The 18,083-nt window shown below is 39.5% G+C and overlaps 1 protein-coding gene across 2 annotated transcripts; it reads left to right on the top strand.

The window, feature by feature from the left end:
• The first annotated feature begins 397 nt into the window (after positions 1-397).
• On the top strand, positions 398-16,152 carry stxbp2 (syntaxin binding protein 2). 2 transcript variants are annotated; one of them, XM_084072705.1, is made up of 19 exons: positions 398-501; positions 4,519-4,568; positions 4,701-4,782; positions 4,994-5,070; positions 5,173-5,248; positions 5,380-5,483; positions 5,593-5,741; positions 5,832-5,916; positions 6,714-6,844; positions 6,988-7,095; positions 7,475-7,532; positions 7,671-7,736; positions 8,880-8,960; positions 11,136-11,277; positions 12,040-12,146; positions 12,231-12,329; positions 12,454-12,539; positions 14,471-14,628; positions 14,731-16,152. In XM_084072705.1, the coding sequence occupies exons 1-19, from the start codon at positions 465-467 to the stop codon at positions 14,808-14,810; spliced, it is 1,776 nt and encodes a 591-aa protein (XP_083928831.1). In that variant the 5' UTR covers positions 398-464; the 3' UTR covers positions 14,811-16,152. The 2 variants fall into 2 exon arrangements, with proteins under 2 accessions (XP_083928831.1, XP_083928830.1); XM_084072704.1 differs by having other exon boundaries at positions 14,468-14,628.
• Positions 16,153-18,083: the final 1,931 nt, after the last annotated feature.

Below are 18,083 nucleotides of genomic sequence, written 5' to 3'. Positions count from 1 at the left end.
GTAGCTACTGAAAAAAATAATATGACTTTACATTTTGTTATGGTACAACAACAAGGTCTTTCCATAGGGTCTTTCCCCTGAGCAACTATCAGGAAAAACTACAATGTGGTTTTGACTCGCAATCAGTGTTGCCATGTCTGCTTATTATAAGCTACTTTGGGCTTGTTTTTCTATGAAGTCTTTCTATGAAGACGCGTTGTGAGCTTGTAGATCGGCTATTTTCAATTTATATATATATGTATATAGGTCATGTGGCCTATTAGTCGCTTGTTTTGGGCTTGTTTTCATAGAGCTGGCTGCTTATTTCTCTCGCAAACTGGCAACACTGCTTGCAATCCATGCAATACCAACACCAGCCCCTGGGAGGTAATGTTTACCCTCAAAAGCTGCATGAATGGAATGGACTGGAGAGAAGAGATCAACAAGGAAGTGACTGACTCACTCGAGACTCACAAGTTGTCAAGATGGCACCGAGTGGGTTGAAGGCAGTAGTCGGAGAAAGTAAGTTACCTTTTCTTTAATATCCTCAAGAATATAGAGTGAACAAAGTGTGATGTTTTATCCTAAACACATCGTGCGTATCTCTCTGGGTCTTTATGATAGCGTGTGTTTGAACAGCAAAAGGTTAGAATGACGTAAGTCGGTCGCACCAAGTGAGTTCTCACCCTCCTAAAGGCAAAGATAAACATTAACCGTGTTTTTGGTTTGAAAATGAGCTCTCTGACACGTAAACCAAGTACTCAGTTGTGGATATATGGTGGTCGTTACATTGACCAGGGATATTAGTTAGTTTAATACACATAGAATTGACCAGGTTACAGGTAGCATAATAACCGAGCGTTAGCTTGCTGTTGTTGACAGGTGTCAGCTAATAGGAAGTTGGTTCACCTGCCTTGTTTGAAATGCTCTGAAACTCTCACAGTGGTGGAAGAAGTACTCACATTTTTTTTACTTAAGTAAAAGTATCAGTACCTCAATGTAGAAGCACACTACAAGTAAAAGTCCGGTAATCAAATCAAAATGTACTTAAAAGTACCAAAAGTGGAAAGTACTCTTTTTATCTTTATGCGGAATGCCCATTTCACAATTTTTCAAATGTTACGTATACAAATCTTTTGGAAATAGCAGATCTAAATTGTGTGCTTTGTAGATCAGCTATTTTCAAATGGCCAATATGTATATAGGGCTGAAGTGGATAATGTGTGTTTTGTAATAATAATCAAAATGTACAAAGTAACTAGTAATTATTACATTTTTCAAATAATCGTAGCTGAGTAAAAGTATAATATTTGCCTCTTGAGATGTAGTGGAGTATTAAAATTAAAAGTACAGAAAATTGGAAATACTCCAGTAAAGTAAATAATACCTAAAAATTGTACAGTACTTGAGTAAATGTACTTAGTTACTTTCCATCACTGCATCCACGTCATTTCATTCTGCATAATGATGTGCATTTGTTTTCTAATAATAACCCAGTGTGGTAGACTGGTGACTAATTGTCTGGCCAAGAAGCCATCTCTAAAGTGATCTTAAGCTGGTCACAGTGATGCATAGTTGCTATTTAGCCTGAAGACCTTTCTTATCTTTTCACCTGTTGTTGAAATCAGAATCCTTTATTTACGCCAAGTATCCTTTAACATGCAAGGAATGTGCCCTGGTGATGTTAGGTCATACTAGTTGAACCGCAGCTAATAGTATCAAGTATTTACAGAGTAACTATTTATTTAGCTGTCAGAAATATCTACCGTATGTGTTCATAATCATAGAACCGTGTACTATCTTTACCATTATAAACTAGTAGATCTTTAGCTGAATGTTGCTACAGTGCTAAGTAATGTTCAGTGGTGGAAAGTAACTAAGTACACGTACTGTACTTAAGTACAATTAGGAATGTTTACTTTACTGGAGTATTTCCATGTTTCTATACTTTTACTTCTACTCCACTACATCTCAGAGGCAAATATTGTACGTTTACTTCACTACAATTATTTGAAAACTTTAGTTACTAGTTACTTTGTAGATTTTGATTATTATTAGACATACATTAACCACTTCAGCCCTATGTAAACTTTGGCTATTTGAGAATAGCAGATCTACAAGCTCACAACGCGTCGTGTGGCGAAGCGTTGTGACCTTGTAGATCTGCTATTTTCAAAAGCCTTTTACACATTTGAGATGGGACATTCTGCATAAGTAGTACTTTTACTTTTGGTACTTTTTGAAGCCAATACTTTTGTACTTTTACCCGAGTAAATTTGGAATTCCGGACTTTTACTTGTAACAGAGTATTTCTACACTGCAGTATTGATACTCTAACTTAATTAAAACATTTTAGTACTTTTTCCACCACTGGTAATGATGTCAAACAAGGAAATACTGTAGAACAGCAGTTCCTTCTAGGCAGTTCCTCATTTCTCATGACTTGTGTGACATACCTTGCCGCACTCCCTTCGTCACTCTAGTAATCATGGCACATCGGGGGTTTCACGTAGAGATGTACCGATACCATTTCTTCCTTCCAAATACCGATTACCGATACCCACAGCTTCAGAGTATCGGTCGATACCGAGTACAGATCCGATACCAATGTGTGATTTAAACCAGGGGTCTTCAACGTTTTCAGGCCAAGGACCCCCTTGCTGAGAGAGAGATGAAGCAGGGACCCCCTCTATATTGTATACAATTGGGTTTTATATTGTATAACAGGTTTAGCTCTAAATGCTTTTTACAGGTTTAGATCTAGAAGACTGGCCCCAAACAATCCTTTAGCTGCCACTATAAGTATCCACAGAGGGGGCCGACAGAACCTACCACCTAATCAGTCACCTTTTGTGTTACACAACATTACTACAATAGACAATGACATCTGGCATCCGGTAAAAGGATGCCAGATGTCATTGTCTATTGTTTTATATTGTATAAAATTGGGACCCCCTAGGGGTCCCGGACCCCCTGTTGAAGACCCCTGATTTAAACAAATCTAGGACAGCTGCTCTAAAAAGTGGATCCAGGGACTCTCAGGGTTCCTTGAGGGGGTTCCAAATGGACCCTTAGAGGCCTGTAACAGTGAGAGTGTACAGAATGTACCCTGTGTACTAGTGATGCGCGGGTTGACCCGTAACCCGCGGGACCCGCGGGTCAACCCGCGGCGCGGGTGGGTCGAGTCAGAATTTCAGAGGCAATTATGCGGGCTGCGGGTGAGCTGCGGGTCAGCCGCTCTCACACGCAAAAAAATAAATAAAAAATCACATGCTCTTGTTTTGTCTTTATTCCTAATAAGAATAATAACAATAAAACAGTTTGAATACACTTGGGGATTATTTTCTAACCATGATTTTACAGGATTATAGGTACGACCCGCGGGGCTCAACCCGGCCCGCGGGGCGGGCTGAGCCTCAGAGTTATGGGGGTCCTTGAAATTGAAATGTTTGAGAACCACTGATCTAGGAATGAAAACAAATTCCATTGATAATTGTTAAGCTACAAGTTAGTAAAATAATCATGTAATAGTACAGTAAGAGTAGTGCAACATCACCTGAAGCAATCAAAATATATTACTATTATGAAATATCATGTGATAAATTACGTGGTATCGGAATGGCACAGACTGGCATACTCGCTGATACTGATACCCAGCATTTTAGGCGGTATCGGCAACTTTGGAACAACTCTTGTTTCTAGGCATAAAATGCAACTTAAAACATACTTTATTTTGTATTTATATCTTGAATTGATCCACTATAAATTCTAGTATGACCTTTACAGTTATGACCACAAGCATTGTGCCAGTAAAGTCTCATCTAATCAGAAATCAACAGGTTTAATATGATGTATCATATTATGAGAGAGATACAAGCTCAAAGCTGCAGGTCACAGTGTGTCATTATTAGTATCATTGAAGAACAGGGAGGATGTCTGTGAGAGAACACCCAAGACCACATTCCATATTCTCCAGATGAACATCTTCTCCCCCTTATGGCCTATTAGTTAACTGCGCACACACAGAGGTCTCTCACAACAGATTGACTGGAGTCGGAGCTGTTAACACACAAACCAACATAGATAGGCTACATGATTTATGTGATTAACTCACTGTAAAGGGCCGTTCACACTGAGCACTATAACCATAACTGTAACTATATTGTTCGCCATGGTATTTTTTTATAGTTGGTGTGAACTCTGCCATCCACTTGACTTGGCGATTTTTAAAACTATATTTTTATAGTTATAGTTATAGTGTTCAGTGTGACCGGCCCTTCAGAGTGCAGTGCAAGCTGCAAGGAAGTGGTAAAATATGGCTTGAACTCCACTGAACCCTCGGGCAAAGAACCATATGGATATCATTTACAAAAATAGAAAGCAAATATGATCCATTGCTTATGTATTCCCGTGAAGTGGAGAAAGGCATGGTAAAGTTGTATGTAACCAACCTGTTTGACTATTGGCAGCTAGAGAGGTTTCTAATGAATAGGATAGGCCTAATATTCCTTCTGCATTATGTGTAATAATTCCTCACAGAAATTCTGAATGGAGTCATTAAAAGTATCAAGAAAGATGGCGAGTGGAAGGTGAGAGTTACCGCCTTAAAGGATGATCTCTCCTCACTCAGATCCATTTTGTATTATTCCATTTGATTCTGTTCTGTGTTACACCAGTATTAATTTTGTTTGATGTTATGTACCTGTCCTGTGTTACTCCAGGTCCTCATTGTGGATCACATGAGTATGCGAATTTTGTCATCTTGCTGCAAGATGTCTGACATTTTGGCAGAAGGGGTGACCAGTAAGTATGGAGGCAAATTATTGTGAAGGTGTTACAGCATTAGGAACAGTGCCTCACTTGAAGGATCAATGCTTTATGAAGTACTGAATATTTAGTCATACTGTCTACAACTATGTTTGAACCTGTTTACCCCAAAGGTTATAGTGCACATGAAAGTTACATTTTAAAATCGGGCTTTGGCAGCTTATTCATTTCTTCTTCCACCACACAGTTGTGGAGGATATCAATAAACGCAGGGAGCCCATCTCTAGTCTGGAGGCCATTTATCTGATTTCTCCAGTGGAGAAGGTGAGACGTGTGCCTTTACCTGTTCACAATGTCACAACCATAACCATTATATGGGTTAATTTTTATTTTCTAATTGCTTTTTGCCTTCTATTTGAATTACAGTCGGTCCGTGCTTTGATCAATGACTTCAAAGACACTGCCTTTACTTACAAAGCAGCACATATCTTCTTCACCGAGTGTAAGTTGTTTCATAGATTTTAGTAAACACAATTATTAGCATGCAAGTGTTTTGAAAACCATGTTTCAGACTCTGGTGTTTATTAATGTGGATCTAAATGTTGATGTTGTGTTTTGCTGTCTCGTCTGTAGCTTGTCCAGATGGTCTCTTTGCTGAACTTGGAAGATCTAGGGTTGCCAAGGTCATCAAGACTTTGAAGGAGATCAATGTTTCTTTCTTGCCGTATGAGTCTCAGGTGGGTGAGAGGAGGATATTTATTTCCTACCTTTCCTCAAGCTGGTTCATTCTGTTGAGCCAGTTCCAACCGGCCGATATGAACCTCACCTCCTTCCCTCACCCCTCAGGTATTCACCCTGGATGACCCCACCTCCATGCACTGCTTCTACAGCCCTGTTGCATCCGTAGAAAAGGGCAAAATGATGGAGAAACTGGCTGAGCAGATTGCCACTCTCTGTGACACGCTGAAGGAGTACCCTGCTATCCGCTACCGCAGGTATAGTAACCTAACTTTTTTTAAATTAGCATTCATTCCATTGTATTCACCTGCTCGGTTCAAAGTGCCATAACCACCCTGTCTCTCCAGGGGCCCAGAGGAAAATGCAAGACTAGCAGAGGAGGTCTACCAGCGCCTCAATGCTCATAAAGCAGACAACCCAAGCATGGGAGAGGTGAGGGTCTACTGTACTTCAGTACTCCACCACACCAACAGCACTTTACTTTGTATAATAGTGTATGCATTTATTAGAGTATTTAGGATTTTAGGATGTCAAGACGCATGAACAAACTTCTCGTGGTGTGAGATCCATTTCAGCTAAAGGAGGTGGTTGTTGTTTTTTATAATAAAGGTTAGCTGTAACAGCCCAGCTGAAATTATGCTTCTCTGTGGGTTTCAACATTTATGGGAGTTTCTGTGCTTTCTGGGTTTTATTTCCTGTTAATTATTTTTCTACTTGTTGCTGGACCTTGCTCTCTGTCTTCTCTTCTTCATTTCTGTTTTTCATAGCTGAAATCTTGCGTCTGAGATGAGTCTCTACAGGCATGTATTACCTTTCCCTCTTTGCCCATACCATCCTGAAATATACGTACGTCAACATATGTCATTTTCCAGTTTTTCTTGGGCTTTTTACCTATTTCAACTCTTGCTTCTTTCTGAGCTTGTGTAATATTCTCTTAAATCTCTTTTATTCTCATCTCGAAGATGGTAACACTTATTTGTGATGTTATGTAACACACCACAGATGCATTTTGATTGCATCGCACTTATATGTGTGTGAACAGCCAAGATGTACTAATATACCAATACCAATAGAAAGATGGCTGTTTTTCTATTTATTGTACAATATGCCAAAAAAGTATTTGCTTTGGTTTCTCGACAATTTGGCCAGCTTAGGTCAAAGATTCTATCGAGAGGTAACACTGCTTTGCATTATTTGATATGCCTTTTTTTTTTTACCACAATTCTTAGGGTCCGGATAAAGCACGCTCACAATTACTGATTGTTGACCGTGGATTTGACCCTGTGTCTCCCATCCTACACGAGTTGACTTTCCAGGCCATGGCCTACGACTTGCTAGATATCCAGCAGGACATCTACCAGTGAGTCTCTACATGACCTGACTGAAATCCAATGCGCTCATTTGTCCAACAGACCAGATAATTGTGCATCAGTGCAGTGGTATGCTGCTGTGCCTGAAATTGTGCCCCAAGTTCTTTTTGTTTTGTACCCCTGTCGTGACCAGGTATCAGACAACTGGAATTGGAGACTCAAAGCAGCGGGAGGTGTTACTGGATGAAGATGATGATCTGTGGGTTCAGCTAAGGCACATGCACATAGCCGATGTCAGCAAGTAAGTCTAGCACAGTTTGATGAAGCCCGTCCACGAGTCAACCTGTCAACAGTCGAAACAGTGTTAGTAGAGTCTATAGTCGACCTACAAGCTCACAACTAGATGCAATGTGAGCTCATGGATCTACTATTTATGCTATTTTTTACTTACACGGTTTCTGCCCAACAGCAACGAGATATATAAAATAATATCCTGGTAGAATTCCAAATGAGACAATATCTTATTATTTATTGAGTGATTACAGTACATTTAAAAGTCATGTTTCTTACTTATAAAAGTTAGAAACATGACTCATTGTAACTCATTATATAAGGATTTACCATGATGAATGGTACTTTACATCCAAAGTAACTCACAAATGCTTTATACTTCCTTACAGGAAAGTGACAGAACTACTCCGCACCTTTTGTGAGAGCAAGAGGATGTCAACTGACAAAGTGAGTTTACATGATGTCCATGTTGCAGTATGTCCACTGTATATTCAGTGGTAATTATTTGTTTGTCTATTTCAAACATCCAAATTTGGTCTTTTGGTATCCTGTGTTTTGATTCTGAACATATGATTTGCTCTTCAGGCCAACATCAAAGATCTCTCTCAAATGGTAAAGAAAATGCCACAGTATCAGAAGGAGTTGAGCACGGTGAGTTCTCTTTTGGGAGGGATCTTATTACAAATAGATGATTCTTCATCTCTAGTATCACCTCATGATTCTCAGTTTAAGTGACAATTGACCCTGAAATATCTACATGCCTACGTACATAACAGTACATGCATACTGTAATTAATACTGTATTTATATTTGCAAAATTGTTACTCCTACCATCTTGGATTGCCCAAAGCTAGTCTGTGATACTTTTCAATGCTAGTCTGCGAAGTCATCATGAGTTACTTTCTTGCTGTAACACACATGGATTAAAGTTCTCAGTCGCCACGACTGATTTCGGTCCTTTGGATTCCGTAGCAGTCAGCATATGGCAGTCTTCTATGGAAGCATTTCACGCACCGAAAATAGCCGATCTACACGCTCACAATGCTGCAACGCGTTGTGAGCTTGTAGATTGGCTATTTTTGGTTATTTGTTATTTTACAGAGTGTTTGAATTGGTCAAACTAGCAATAGAATGCATGTTCAGAAGCATCTTCCATAAAACCGTAATGGTCTAGGATATTTCATAAAAGCAAAGATTAACACCTCAATCTGTGATTTCTTCAACTGGTTGGCTGTATGTAGAACAGCAAGAACATCAGTTTACAATGCCTATGATGTTGAGAAGGAGGAGGCCGCATAACTCTTAGCCACAATGCAAAAATGTATTTAAAAGGTACAGGAAACCTACGTTTCGCCAATAGACAATAGTCTTCCTCAGGGTTACAATGATTATGAAACCTCAGAATTTTACATATTGTGTTGTTTAGGAAACAGAATGCTAGTGTGTGGGGTTCCTTTTCACACAGGAAGTCAAAATTTGTAGAGTTGTTACAGTGTTGCTGAAGGCCAAGCATCTAGAACAGGTTTTGTCTGTATATATATCTGTTTGTACCCACAAATCTAGACCAACAATCGAAGCACCACGTTATAAGCTTGCCCGATGTTGCCCGAGAGTGTGCTGAGGTTTTGGTACCCAACATTCACTGAAGCGCATGGCGAATTTAGCAGTATTTATTTTTGCAATCAATACCGTCTCTGGGGAAGACACAGTCCATGTTGAAACATCAGGCAGTTTAAACTATTATTCATTACAGTGCTGTACTAATCCTAACCTTTACCTTTTTTGGATTCACAGTACTCCACTCATCTGCATCTTGCTGATGCTTGCATGAAGAAATTCAAGGCCTCTTCTGATAAGCTTTGTGAGGTGGAACAGGTCAGTGTCACTAGATGTGTTTGTGGCATTTTCTTTTTTGTTTTGTTTACAGAGAGTATAATGTATAAGTCCTTATTCAACTGAAAGTTTTGGGAGTGTTTTGGCATCCCTATTTTGGGTAGGTCATTATAGGCAAAACATTTCTAACATTTTTAGATTCCAAAGAATTAAAAAATATCAAAGTATTAAAAAATAATCTCTTTCCAAAATGTGGAAAGCATCACATTGTGTGAGAAGCTCACAATGCATCGTATCATAATGTTTTGTGAGATTGTAGATCTGCTATTTACCTGTACGACCAGTAGGTTCGGAGGGTTGGCAAGTTTCTTTCAGTTTTAAGTTTCTGTGAAGAAAGTGGGTGGAGCTGAAGTTATGAGTTAATTGTTGTCACTCACTTTACAAACTAGTCATTCAAGATGAGGGGGACAATAAGCGTGACATTCCTCAATAGCTAGGCAACCAAAGATTACAAAACAAGAAATATTAGAATTTGATTTGACCTAATATTTTGGCTCATAACTTAATAGTGTTAGTAACTTAGTATAGCGCCTTTTATTGAAAGGATAACCCCTTGAGATGTGTCATCTAGTTTTCGAGAGGGTGATAGGGCTAGGATTAGTGGAGAAGTGGACTGCAGCAACTGTAGTTGTCCTGCTTTTGAATGCAAGCAAAAATAGTAATCGTACCACGATTGTTTTTGAGTGGGGTTTACAGCATAAATAATCACTTTCCATCCACTATCCTAACATGGTAACCACTAGCCACTGACTTGAGAGTGCATTGCTGTTGCCATTATGCTCTGGCACTCAATCCATACAGTATAAAGGAAAGCCATGCTAGCATCTCTATGAATAGGTAATCTGGGTTTAAGTGGCACTGGCAGAGCGTTGTGACATTTATCAATCTTAATGGTAATATTGCATAATATATAATATTGCATTGAGACAGGATATCCTCCCATCTTAAATGCATAGTAATGCACAGCAAGCTGTTATGTCACTACTGAGAGTAATAACTTCAGCATGACAGACAGCTGTCCGGCTCCACCATCCAGAAATCCCCTCCATCAGCTTGAGCCTGGGATAAAACTGTGACTCAGACCACTTCCAAGACCCAGACCACTTCCAAGACCCAGTAAATTGTCTGGATGTCACAGGCACAGCCATGCTTTCTCTTCTTCCCTTACGGTGTGTTCTCTACCGGACTTAGGCTTATATCAGATGAGTCACGGGCATTTTTGCATGATTGTGGCATTATGCGATAGAAGTGTTAATGGGCTACTTGTTTGAGTGATTCTCTCCATCCATTAATGGATCATCAGCATGTCTGAAAGCTGTCTCTATAATCATACGGGCATGTGTTGGCTCTATGATGGACAGCTGGAACCAGGCAGCCAGCCACAGCTCTTTACTGTCGGCTGTCCTCGTATGAATGCGCCGCTGCATTGTTCTGTGCAGCTCAGTCCAAATCTCCCTGTGTAACTGTATTAAGGATGACTCCCACTAGTTGAAGTGTTTTGATGTTAATTGGCTTAGCCTTGTGCTAGATTTATTTGGGCTGGGGATTCCTAGGAAGATTACGCACTTTTGCAGCTTTCTATTTTAGAAAGAACAACCCCGACCCCCACACCACCCCCAGCATTTAGCAATACGCATAGAATTAATGTGGCCAATATTTGCCACCGGTTTTCAAATGGCTTTTGGATCATGCATGCAGATTGGCTTTTTTTTAAATCATACTGTACTTTATTTACGGGGGGCTTAGGCTGTACCTGTCAAACCGTATCTTTAATATTAAGTAGAATTGTTTTCACTTTATTTTGGATACCACGATAGGACTTGCTGAACGGCTGACCTTCATCGTTAGCTGTTCTTGCAATTGATCACTGTTATTCTTATTTTTTCATTGCACCTAATTTAAATTCAGTTTGTGTAAATACCTGGGTTAAGTAACTGACTCCCAATCTCAGGGCGGGCACTCTAACCACAAGGCCACTGAGCTGGTTTCGTGGGTAGCTAATGCTAATGGTTGACCACTCCTGAAAATTCTTTATGGGCGTTTCCAAAAATGTAAAATGCCTCTTTTAATGTGGCACTCTTGCCAAAACTAACCGTGAACTTTTAGACGCACTCAAATGACAATGCGATGACAATGATCTACTCATGCTCTCCACAGGACTTGGCCATGGGGTCAGATGCAGAAGGAGAGGCTCTGAAAGATGCCATGAAAAGCATTGTACCTGTGCTCCTCAACCCTGAAGTCCAGGCCTATGAAAAGATCCGCATCATCCTGCTTTACATATTCAACAAGAAGAAGGGTGGGTCCTTCTCACTACAAGACTTTCTGTCTTAAACAAAAGCATAATTACTTTTTCAATCCAGTCTATAAGCGCATATCTGTCTGCATAAGACTGCCACTGAGAAGGATTAATTTCATGTTTTGAAATGCTGTAGTAGAGTGGTGAATGCTTAGTGGTGAAGTGTCTTGCTTTTGAATGCAGGCAAAATAGTAATCGTACCACGATTGTTTTTGAGTGGGGTTTACAGCATAAATAATCACTTTACATCCAACATCCTAACATGGTAACCACTAGCCACTGACTTGAGAGTGCATTGCTGTTGCCATTATGCTCATGCACTCAATCCATACAGTATAAAGGAAAGCCATGCTAGCATCTCTATTAATAGGTAATCTGGGTTTAAGTGGCACTGGCAGAGTGTTGTGACATTTATCAATCTTAATGGTAATATTGCATAATATATAACATTGCACTGAGACAGGATATCCTCCCATCTTAAATGCATAGTAATGCACAGGAAGCTGTTATGTAATACCTTCATGACAGACTGCTCAACAAGAAGAAGGGTGGGTCCTTCTCACTACAAGACTTTCTGTCTTAAACAAAAGCATAATGACTGTTTCATTCCAGTCTATAAGCGCATATCTGTCTGCATAAGACTGCCACAGAGAAGGATTAATTTAATGTTTTGAAATGCTGTAGTAGAGTAACGCGTTTTTAAAGATGCAGATCTTCTTTGCTATTTCTCCATAAAGAGTTTGTGTGATTCTCTCCATATAGGCATCGCAGAGGAGAACCTGACAAAGCTCATCCAGCATGCCAACATACATGCTGACAGCAACATCATTACCAACATGCAGCATCTGGGCTGTAACATCATCGCAGGCGTAAATACTCAGTTTGTTTTGTCACATTCTCCTCTTGCTTTCAGCTTAGCATTCCTTGTTATAACATTGTTTTCTTTCTGTCAGGGTCCCAATGCAGGGAAAACACCTGCAGAGAAGAAAGAGCGCACAGAAAGCACCTACCAGCTCTCTAGATGGACACCCACCATCAAAGACATTATGGAGGTATGAACGTTGGCAACTACTGGGGACAGACTTGGGACATGTTAGGATGTTCTCAGTTCTGACTTTAGCCCTTTTGGATATTCTCACCCCTGACTTACACCTTCTCTGTTTCCATGTGTTGCAGAATATCATTGAAGACAAACTGGACAAAAAGCAGTGGCCATTCATCTCTGAGCCTGCTCAGATCAATACAACCCAGACAGCAGTCAGGTTTGTACTATTGAAAATGGTTAATGTTATATTGTCTGTGCAATAATATAAATAAACTGAATTAAAGGTAGGTTAACCTATTTAGACCTAGAACACCTATACGTTATTATATCTTTCAAGACGGGGACACCTCTGTGTACTTTTTTGAATAAATATGTGACGTTTTTCAGAAAACAGAAAAAGGATTTAGAAGGCGTTTTTAGAATCGGCCTCCGGTCTGAATGACAAGCCATTTAAACCGTTTGAAAAGAGAAACCGATATGTGAAAGGCACTTTTGAAAAAGTTCAACTTTTGGTTAACTGCATAGCAAGTGGTTGTGGATTGGTGTTGTCAAATGATTGCTTTTATTTCATCTAACTTTGATCCAAGATTTTGTTAAAGTGAGATGGAGGTGAAAAGGTGAAATTAAGCCAGTTTTACTTTGAATAAATCTCCCCATAATCCCCTAGGGTTTTCCAACATGATTGCGGCGCTTACACAAACCACTATCATGAACTTGGGAAGATCATAATCTCCATTTGCTAATGGACAATGCTTTGTCTCGTTCCTGCTTCTCATAGTATTATTTCAGTTTAAATCTGAGGTGTTATTAATGTCAACACTGATATTCCATTATGACAGCAACTGTTATCTGTACTATAGTGTGTGTGTGTGTGTGTGTGTGTGTGTGTGTGTGTGTGTGTGTGTGTGTGTGTGTGTGTGTGTGTGTGTGTGTGTGTGTGCTAAATCTGTCATTATGTCTGTGGTCAACATCTGTCATTAGGTCTGTCTCCCATGTGTTTAAAATCGGCTACGATTTGAAAATCCTCTATACAGTACATGCAGATAACAGTTGTTATATATATAATAACAGCAACTGTAACCTGTAATATACTGTGCATATACTGTATGTATACATAACGACAGATGTAGATTATGTTTCATATTTTAATGAGAACGCACACACCAGATGTTTCTGTTATCACTTCCACCGCCAGAGGTTAATCTCATAATGTACTCACCAGTGCCAAGGTTTTATTGTTGTTTTTTGTTTTTTTCACGTCGCCATAGACCCCGTTAAAATCCTTAAGAATGCGCGATGCACTGTTTGTAAACATCGTGCAGATGTCCCTGTGTCTACCAGTGAAGACCACGTGTCAAACGGGGCATCCATGTTGTAGTTAGAACGGTTTATGTTAAACAGTGATGACCGAGGAGAAAAAACTACAAGGAAGAAAATGGAGTTTTAGTGTGCGCTTTAGAATGGAGGCCGACGGGATCGGCAAAACCGGATCGCAAATAGTTCCGTTTCCGGTGGTGTTACACTGAAATGGTCCGTGTCGAAAATTGAAAAAAGTTTCTTTTTTCGAAAAAAAGGAAAAAGCACCCGGACCGTAGGGCTACGCTCTCGGCGCTTAACAGTTGGATTTAATGGACCGTAGGACTACGCTCTTGGCGGTCAATGTGTTAAGACGCAGGATAACACGTTTTTAAATATTTTCATAGATTCCAGGGCCATAATAAATAAAACTTTACTTCAGAGCGAAGTGTTTCTCCGTACAGAAGTCAAATGTCTATAATGAAAACAATTGGGTCGAATTCTACATGACCGTCTGTCACTCGTCACAATACTGGAATATGCTACATCTGCTATGCACAGAAATATGTATCTCCATAGCAGTCCCTCACTCAATTCCACTCACTTACGGATAGAGAAGAATCAGGTCAGTTTAATTTCAAAAGTACGATGATTTTGTGGTTAATTTATTTGTATTCACACTCACACTTGACTTGATGGAAGCAAGGGATTGAGCAGGGGATCTGACATTAACATTTGTCTACACGCTTGCCAGCTATCACTATTATTTCCCCCTTTTTTTTGTAGCAGCGAAGACCATGTTGCCTGATTTGTTTTTCTTTGGTTGTTCTTCTGTTTGTTTTTAAACAGCAGTGCACGATATGGCCACTGGCACAAAAATAAAAATCCGACAGAATATCGCTCAGGTCCTCGTCTCATCATCTTTGTGATTGGCGGGGTGTCACAGTCGGAGATGCGCTCTGCCTATGAGCTGACTCGAGCTACTGAAGGGAAGTGGGAGGTTTTGATCGGTAAGCACCCACATACTGAAGTCCAGATCTGCGCACATCATTGTTTAAATGGAGACAATGGAAATGATAGATTGTGCTTACCTTCTCTGTTCTCCTCTGCAGGCTCATCTCACGTCCTGACCCCCACCAGCTTCCTTGATGATCTGAAGAGACTGGACCAGGTGCTTGCTCCTGAGTGTTAGGTAATGTCTCTGGGTGTCCAGGAGCACACTGGGATTATGCCTCAAGTCTTTCGTTCAACATGATTCAGCACTGGTCTTTTGTAACAGGGTTTGAAATCTCTGAAGTAGAACATGAAGATGGTCAGAATCTGGTCAGAATCAATCATAAAACAAAACTTAAAGGACGACTTCACCGCTTTTCAACCTATCTTCATATAATTGGTCCTCACTAATACTCATGATAAAATGGTACCATTTTTTCCTACTTGGTCTGTGTCTCACAGGAGGGCTGTGGACAGTCCAGAAACCTGTCTACCAGTGACATCATCGTTAGGCATGTTTTTTTTTCCCAACAAGATTTCACATTTTTTATTTAGATTTTTATTAACACAAGAACAATGGCTTCTTTTATTGCATTGCGACTTTCCAGGAGTAGAAAGCCTGCAGTTTCTATTAGCTTGGATTCCCCATTGATGATGTCACTGGTAGACGGGACTCTGAACTGTCCACAGCCCTCCTCTGAGACACAGATTGAGTAGAAAAAAATGGTACCATTTTATCAGAGTATTAGTGAGTACCAATTATATGAAGATAGGTTGAAAAGCGGTGAAGTCGTCCTTTAAGGGCTAGTTATTCTTTGTTTTGCGCATGGTGTCGCGCAATGAAAATGGATGAACAAGTTGAAAAGCGCATCACACTACAACACGTTGTGAGCTAGCATATGAGCTATTTTCGCTGTGCGACACTGGCGCGAAACCATTTATAAATCCGGCTTTTTCTTTCTTCTTTAGAATATTATTTTTATTGTAATACTTGGTGTGAAATGGTTAATGTACTGTATATACTGCTGCTGTGATTGAAATTGTATTCAAAATATTTAATTTAAGCACAGAACTTTATGAAGATTATTTGATTAATGTATCGTGTAATAGCGTCAAAGTTCAAATCGTTTTTATGTTACTATACTTTTCTTTTCCTTTGTAGTCTACCTAAGAAATGTCTTAATCCCAACAGAGTTGGAAATCCTACTGCAAATCTGCATCATGAGTCAACTGTTATGCATACATATTGACTGACACAAGTAGTCATTGTTTTAATGTTTGTTTATTCTTAATGTCTGAAGGGCAGTGTGAGAAATATGTCTGACCTCCAATGTTTGTTACCATTGAAGTCGAGGTGCCATCTTTTGATTCTTATCTTGGAACTTTCAGTCAGACTCTTAAGTACTGTTTTATTTTAAAACAATGCACTTTTACCATGTACTTGTACAGTATGTAGGATTGGGACTGATTCTAGTGTGTCTTTGTTATTCTTTGTTGCCTTTGGTTAAAATGATAAATAAAAGAAACACTGTATATTCAAATATTGTGCTTTAGTACTGTAAGTGCATTGTTTCTTAGAAGATGGGACCTTACAGATGATGGCCTCTTAGTCACTCAAAACCTCATTACAGTTTTATGATGCAAGCTTTGCAGAAGCCGTTTATTGCAACATCAGCAATTCTCAAATGAGTTATTTTAAACTTTGTTTAATTTCACCCACTTTCATCGATTCTAGGATTTAGGATTCTAGAATTACTTAATAAGGCATAGGTGTTGAGTCCGCCAAGCTGTGATGTAACTCAATAATTAATTGTCAACAGAGTAGATCCAGAATAGATCAAACAGCAGCAGCAGTTTTTCACAGATTTACAAGTTACATGCAAGTATTAAGTCTTGACGGTAAAGAAAAGTACCACATCAGTAACACATCTTGTGACAATGGTCAGTGTCAATTGGAACAAAATTGTGTTATTAATCACAAATATTGGGAAATGTTTATTGTGTAATAAACCAGAGGAATATTTAAAATGGGTAATGCCTTTATGACAAAGGCTGGATAGACGAAATGTTTGTCCTTCATTATAAAAACAAAAAAAGGTAACATCCTGAGTGCGACCTATACCTTTCTAAAGCAACATTTCACTAAGGCACTGTAGTTATTCCAATATTACCTGCCACCAGAAATTGATATATTCATTACCAGCATTGTGGTTTTACTGATCATAGCAACATTATTGCAAGTAAGATTTCTTAGTGAAAAAAGTGATTCCAGAACACAGTAGAAGATTTTTGACTTAGGGGTTTATATGATTGTCAGGCAAGGGAAAGTAAAGTAATGACCATACTGTTAGTGACATACGATCCGATGCTCTTCTTACAAACTCTTGTAAAAGAAAATAAGAATTAAAATGGATCAATTTCTACTAAATATCACTTTTAGTAACGAATGTACTATTTTGTCTCAGTGGAGGAATTTTCCCACCCTCTTTGCATTAAATTGTAATGAGGCATTAAGCTGGAAAGTGCTTGATACTTTATGGTTCAGAGAATTACTTACAGATCAATTTACCATGCGACATACTAGGGTCATGTCCAGGGGGTGTACTTGTTGTACATCAAGCTGGAGATAGGCTCCTGCCCTATGGGCCTCAGGGCTCGGCAAGGCTTACTTACTTATATGACATTAATCAATCACGTAGGCCTAACAGATGAATGTTTCCCATGGACCCGCAACCGCCGCCACCAGTCCTCACAACTGAGCCCTTGCAATTCTAGGTGGGAGTGTATTTGTTTTGCTCAAACTCTAGTTATACAGAAGGATAATACGGAAATAACTGGATTAAGAAAAGCTAATTATTTTGTGAATTACTTTCTGCCTTCAGTTTCTCACTTATTCATGGGGCTGGCCTGCCCCTGCTAGCCCTCAAGACCTTAAATCAGTCTGGAAACAGCTTATCTGAATGACGCCAAACGGACACTATACTGTTAGGTTTGTGACTCTGAATAAGTCAACTTTGACCTGACATACGTCTGTTGGCAAAATGCAAACGTAAAGTGTAAGTCATGTCAGCATTTGCTCAGTTGAGAGCATACCTCACTAACAGTGAAAAGATCATCCCTCTCCATGCTGAGGATTATGTTTTCATCTGGGATTACAGATGGCAATATTAAGAGGGAGGCAGCCGTTTGGGTCTTAATGGTAATGGGTTAATACTAAGAGCTTCTATTTAAAGTGCTCGCAAGCTACAACCAGTACACATTTGGAGCTCAATCATACTGGATCATATTGTTGACCGGGCTTTGAATGTTTAGAAATCTAACGATATATCTCTTTAACGTTATTTTACAAGGATTGCTATCTCAAGTTGCTGGAGATTACTTTGTTGGACAACTTATTTTTTGTCTTATTTGGTGATGACAAGGACCGCTTCTGGAGTGGAGATGACAATGGAAGCCGTCAGCGTTGTGGTGG

Source organism: Gymnoscopelus microlampas (assembly GCF_963454915.1).
Source record: "Gymnoscopelus microlampas genome assembly, chromosome: 11".
Lineage (NCBI taxonomy): Eukaryota > Metazoa > Chordata > Actinopteri > Myctophiformes > Myctophidae > Gymnoscopelus > Gymnoscopelus microlampas.
This window is presented reverse-complemented; position numbering and strand designations above follow the sequence as displayed.